The sequence below is a fragment of the Fukomys damarensis genome, unplaced genomic scaffold (assembly GCF_012274545.1).
Source record: "Fukomys damarensis isolate Sample0158 unplaced genomic scaffold, DMR_v1.0_HiC HiC_scaffold_37, whole genome shotgun sequence".
In the NCBI taxonomy this organism is placed as follows: Eukaryota; Metazoa; Chordata; class Mammalia; order Rodentia; family Bathyergidae; genus Fukomys; species Fukomys damarensis.
Window position 1 is genome coordinate 3,608,517 of NW_022900949.1, and position 5,603 is coordinate 3,614,119.

At 53.8% G+C, this 5,603-nt stretch overlaps 1 protein-coding gene across 1 annotated transcript in view; it reads right to left on the minus strand.

Annotated features, from left to right (window-relative positions):
* Myo1f (myosin IF) overlaps positions 1-5,603 on the minus strand; it is a 36,489-nt gene that overhangs the window by 11,272 nt on the left and 19,614 nt on the right. The window contains exons 16-20 of the mRNA XM_010605724.3: positions 5,421-5,563; positions 5,003-5,337; positions 1,669-1,750; positions 367-473; positions 15-113 (exon numbers count right to left, since the gene is read on the minus strand). Coding sequence (XP_010604026.1) covers positions 15-113; positions 367-473; positions 1,669-1,750; positions 5,003-5,337; positions 5,421-5,563 — 766 coding nt within the window. The remainder of the gene's footprint in view (positions 1-14; positions 114-366; positions 474-1,668; positions 1,751-5,002; positions 5,338-5,420; positions 5,564-5,603) is intronic.

Genomic DNA, 5,603 nt, shown 5'->3' on the forward strand with positions numbered 1-5,603 from the left:
GGGCAGGGCCTCACCTCTGCAGGAACTTGGAGAACTGGCGGCGGTAGGCGAAGCCGGCCCTGCGCACGCGGATGTTCTCCCGCAGGCCCAGGTACTCCACCTGGTGCTTGACCCTGGGCGAGCGCAGAGCAGGGGCTGCGGTCTGGGCGGAGCGTCTGAGCCCACGGCCCGTGCTCAGCCCCGAATGGGGGTCTGCGGAGAGGGTGGGCTGCTGTGCTAGCCCGTGGGCCACCCTGCACTTGGGAGGCGGCTCTGCCCATTCTAACGGCACCCCCGCTTCCGCGTGGGTCTTAGGGGCTGGATTTGGGGATGGCGCCCAGGGCAGGTGGCACAGGGTGGGCGCGGGCAGCAATGGGTGGGCGTTACCTGCTCTCCTCCCAGTCCCGGGGCCTCTTGGTCTCGTTGGGCTTGATGCAGCGGATGTAGTGGGGCGTGCACCTCTTCAGCGTGGCCACTAGGTCGTTGGCTTGTTTCTGGGTCACAGCAGAAGGCAGGGTGAGGGGTACGCAGACGACTCTCCACTCTGCCCCTCTGTGCCTCTGTGCCCAAGACTATTTTTTTTTTCTGGTTCTGGGGGTTGAACTCAGGGCCTTTGCAGTGAGCTACATCCCCAGCCCTCTTTTGAGACAGGGTTTCACTACGTTGCCCAGGCTGGGCTTGAACTGGCAATCCTCCTGCCTCAGCCTCCCAGAGGGCTGGGATTATAGGTGTGCACCACCATGCCTGGCTTGAGTGGTGCATTTCAGTCACCCCAGGGAAAAGGGGTACAGTCTGGTAATCATTCCAGATGGGGGGCTTAAGGGGAGTGGCACGAGAGACCCAGGCTCTGCTGTGTGACCAAGGTAAGTGACTTGCTCCTCTCCGAGCCTGGGTTTTCTTCACCTCCCTATGGGGCCCCCAGTGAGGTCCTTGTGTGTGTAAAGTGCTCCCGACCTCCATCAGCAAGGAGCAAGTGTTCAGTGAGTGATTGCTAGCTTTTAGTTCTAGCATTTGGGAAGCTGAGGCAGGAGAATCACCATGAATTTGATGCCAGCCTGGACCAGGAACGGGACCCTGACTCGAAAACAAATCAAACAGTCAGTGAGCAGCATGTAGCTAGGGTGGGAGCCCATATTCACAGCGAATTAATCGCAGTAGTGAGAAGGTAGAGGCAAATTAAAAGTCCAGCAGATGGACACACAGACAATAACGTGGTCCTTCCTTACAGGGGATTCTTATTTAGCTAAAGAAGGAAGGAGATTCTAACACATGCTGCAGCATGGATGGAACTTGAGGACAGGATGAAAACAGCAGACACAAGATGACAAATTCTGCACAATTCCATGCCTAGAAAGTTCCCAAGGCCCTGAGGTCCACAGAGACCGGAAGTCGACGGCGGGTGTGCAGGGCTGGGGAGGGGCGGGGACTCATGTTTCTTGGGGACCTAGGTCCACACTGGGAAGATGAGGCTGGTGTGGACGGCCGCACAAGCAGGTGAATGTGCTCGATGCCCTTGAACTGGAAGATGGGAGAATGGGCAACTGCATGGCCCGTAAGTCTTACTGAATTAGAAGGAAAAGTGGGTTGGGGCGGGGCTCTCGCGCAAGGGCCCTGTGGTTTCCACCCTAGCACCCAAAACAAGCACAGGCAGGGCAGGGGACCCGGCTTTCTCCCTGTGCCCAGGCCCACCTTGATCTTGGAGCCGGCGGTGCTGGGGCGGCCTTTTTTGTCCATGTCCAGCTTCTCGGGAAAAAGCATCCGGAGGAAGGCCCTGGGCAGGGGACGGGGGTCAGGGAGCAGCCAGACCCCGGAGCAGCCTGGCCCAGAGGTGGGGCTGCCCAGAGACGGGGCCACAGCGTGAAACACAGATCTGAGTGTGGACCGGAGCCACGGTGGGGAGACGGGGGTGTGGAGGCTGTCCTGGTTCCTAGACTTAAGCCACACTTTTTAGCCTTCATGATTATTGTTCTAGATGTCCCCCTAGGCCTCGAGAGATCTGAGGCTGGACCTCGGAAGGTGACACCAGGGACGCGAGAGCTGATTGCTGTTGCGAGGTGGGGCCTGGTCAGAAGAGGCGACTGCTGAGAGAATGGCCCGGAGGGGTTCATGTCCCTTCCCGGCCCTTCCTTGACGCTCTGTTTCCTGATCACCATGAGGTGGGCAGCTTTGCCTCCGCCAGGCCCCTCAGCCATGCTGCCCTGACTTGGAGCCAGCGGACTACAGATGGAAACCTCCCCAACTGTGAGCCAGAACAAACCTCTCCTCCTTTAAGTAGCAGGTGATATTTACACATGACGAGTACTACTTTGCCACGAAGAAGGAGAAACGAGTTATTTGTAGGAAAATGGATGCACCTTGAGACCATACTGTGACGTGCGTGAGACACACAAGCTTAAATATAGCATGGTTTCTCTTACACGAGAAACCCAGCAGACAAATAAATAACAAAATAAAAGACAGATGACAGGAAGTAGGGAGACAGATCCTTCTCAGATGGGAAGGGGGTCAAGAGATGGAGGAGGAGATGGTGGAGTGGATGAAAAAAGAATTAAGATGGGTTATGTGCATGTACCAGCTCCACAAAGAGAATGTTCTGCAAACATGGACTAATAAAAAACAAAACAAAACAGAAAAGACAATTGTGTATGATTGGGTAGCAGGTAAAACATAGTGAGCTCCAGGTCAGTCTCAACTACATAGTGAGACCCTGTCTCAAAAAACCAAAAAGAAAAAAAAAAGGGGGTGGTATGGGGATTTAGCTCAGCGGTTCGGTGGCCTGCCTTGCAAGTACAAGGACTCGAGTTCAATCCCCGGTACCAAACAAACAAACAAACAAACAAAAAAAAAAATGAAAAAGCTGGGTGTGGTTGTGCAAGTCATGGTACATATCCCAGTATTCAGGAGGCTGAGGCAGGAGGATTGCTTGAGTCTGAGGCCAGCCTGGGCTACATAGTGAGTCCAAGCCCAGTCTAAACTACACAGTAAGACCCTGTCTCAAAAAACCAACCAACGAATGAGCCAACCAACCCATAAACTAACCAAATAAATAATTAAGATCTGTGTTATGTGTTTTACCACAATTAGAATAAGGGATGAATGTTTTTCCCTCTCTCGATCCTTTTGCCTACTTCGGTTTTCATCATAGCTCTCCACAGTGGTTCTCAGACTTCAGCAGGCATCAGAAGTCTCCAGGGAAATTTGTGAAGACACACAAGGTCAGACCCCACTGCATGAATTTCTCATCCACAGGTCTGAATTGTGGCCTAGTAATTTCCAGCAAGTTTCCGGGCCATGGGGATGGTGCTGGCTTGGGGATCCACATGGAAAACTATAGCTCTCGTTCTGTGCTTTTCCAATATGGCGGCCGCTGGGTTTCCAATATGGCTGCCATTGGTCACATGTGACTAGTTAGGGCCTTGAAATGTGGCCTATCCGTAATGGAGGGGTGCCTGTGAGATATGTACAGTGACATGCAATAATCCCAGCACTCTGGGAAGCTGAGGCAGAAGGGTCTAAAGTTCAAGCCCAGCCTAGGCAACTAAGTGACTTAGCAAGACAAAACCACTGTGACAGTTCGGACAAGATACTCTGGACAGGACACCAGCTGATGTCAACTCCTGCCTCCGGTTTCCAAGACCAATAAACAGAATGTACGCATCTCCCTTTTGGCCTTGCAAATTTGAAAATTTTCCCTTTGGGCTGAGGACCCGTGCAGGAGGCCCTGTAGTCCACTCCGAGCACCACAGTCAGTCAGTCAGTCAACCAACCAACCAACCAGCCAATCTCTCAATTGTCCCCTAGTCTCCACTCTGGCGCGATTGTTCCTAATGCAATATACCTCTCTTCCCAAACTGATGTCCCCACCATGAGAGACTTGTCATTCCATTGACGCTGGCACTATATTCCATGCGTCCCTGCTCTCTATGTCAAGTTCAGCCTCCACTGCCCAGTGGTACCACGAGAACAGCTGTGTCCTCCCACGTGGCCTGTCTCATCTGCTGCCCAGGACCGTGTCATATTTTTTGTTTTTGTTGTTTTGTTTTTTTGAGACAGGATCTCACTATGTAGTTGAGGCTGACCTGGAACTCACTGTGTAGCCCAGGCTGGTATTGAACTCACAGTGATCCTCCTGCCTCAGCCTCCCGAGTGCTGGGATTACAGGCGTGCACCACCATGCCCACCTTCCATGTAACATTTTGAGGTACAAAACAGATGGAACTGGGGTCCTGGAGGTGGTGGGGAGGGGGCGGGGCCCTGAGTGTTCAAACTGAGAAAGGTGAAGTCTGCCAGGGCCCCCTGGAGAAGGGTGACTGTCCCATGGGTGGGCGCTGGGGACCCCATCTCAGAGGTTTCTCCCTGTGGATCTGGAATTACTTTTTGTTTTGTTTTATTTTTGCTAGGGCTGTGGTGGGGGAGGTGGAAGCCAGGGCCCAGTGCATGCCGGGTAAGTTGCTGGCCCTGAGCCACACCCTCCAAGCACCCCCACAAGTCAGTTATGTATTTAGTTCATTAGTACGTTTGCCGTACATAATGGATACAATCGCCCCGGGGAGTTGGTACAAGTCCATACTGGAGCTTAATCTGTTTTATTTCTCTCACTCTCTTCCATCTTCCTCCATCCCTAGAGCCCCTTCTATCTGGAAAAGGTCTATTTGCCTGATTCCTATCATGTATCTTTTATTGTGCTCTGTAAACCATTTACACTTTGGGTTTCTCATCTAAGAGAAACTGTGATATTTAACTGTCTGCCTCTTATTTGTTTCACTTAGCATTGCAATCTCAAGTTGCATCCATTTCCCTACCAATGGCTCAAATTTACCCTTCTTCATGGCTGAGTAGTACTCCACTGTGTGTAAACGTCACAGTTTCTTTATCCATTCATGTGTTGGCAGACACGTAGGCTGTTTCGAAGAACTGTAGTTACTTTTATACCAGAACCACCCTGAGGAAGACAAAGTGGTCCCCTGTCTCCCTCCACCCCAAAGGGGTTCTGCCTGTCACACCCATGCCCGGGGCCACTCACTGCTCACTGGTCTGCATCAGCTCTATGAGATCAGAGAAGAGGACATCTCGGTTCCTCTCGCAGAAGCCACTGACGTCGTAGGAGACCTGGAGGGAGGGGTGCAGAACTGGGGTGAACGGATGGGTAATCCAGCGGTCCAACTTGGCCGACTTGGGGGTTCGGGACAGTGAGTTTGGGGTGCTGCCTGGGCCAGACCGGTGGGCTGGGGTCCCCCCCGGGGTCTGCTGCTTAATATGGAGGCGGATGTGAGACTGGATATCCATTGGGAGATTGCGGGCTGTGACCCCTGGGCTGTGGTCTGGCTCTGCCGCCCAAGGTGGGGAGACCCCTCCTGGCTGGGGACACAGGCGCTCAAGCCCGGGTTAGGCAGGGAACCCTGGGACTGTCCGCTTCTGCTGCCGAGCTGGAGGAGCCTCACGTGGGGGGGGGTGTCCTCCAGCCCCGTCCGCTGGGGAGAGGGCTGTGGCCAAGGTGGGGGCCAGGAGATTCCGGTAGCCCTGGAGTCGGAGCCCGTGAGGGTCTGGGTCACATGTGGTGGCGTGCAGCCCGGGGGTTTGCTTTCTAAGCTGCGGCGTTGGTCCGTACTGGGGCAGAGGGGAGG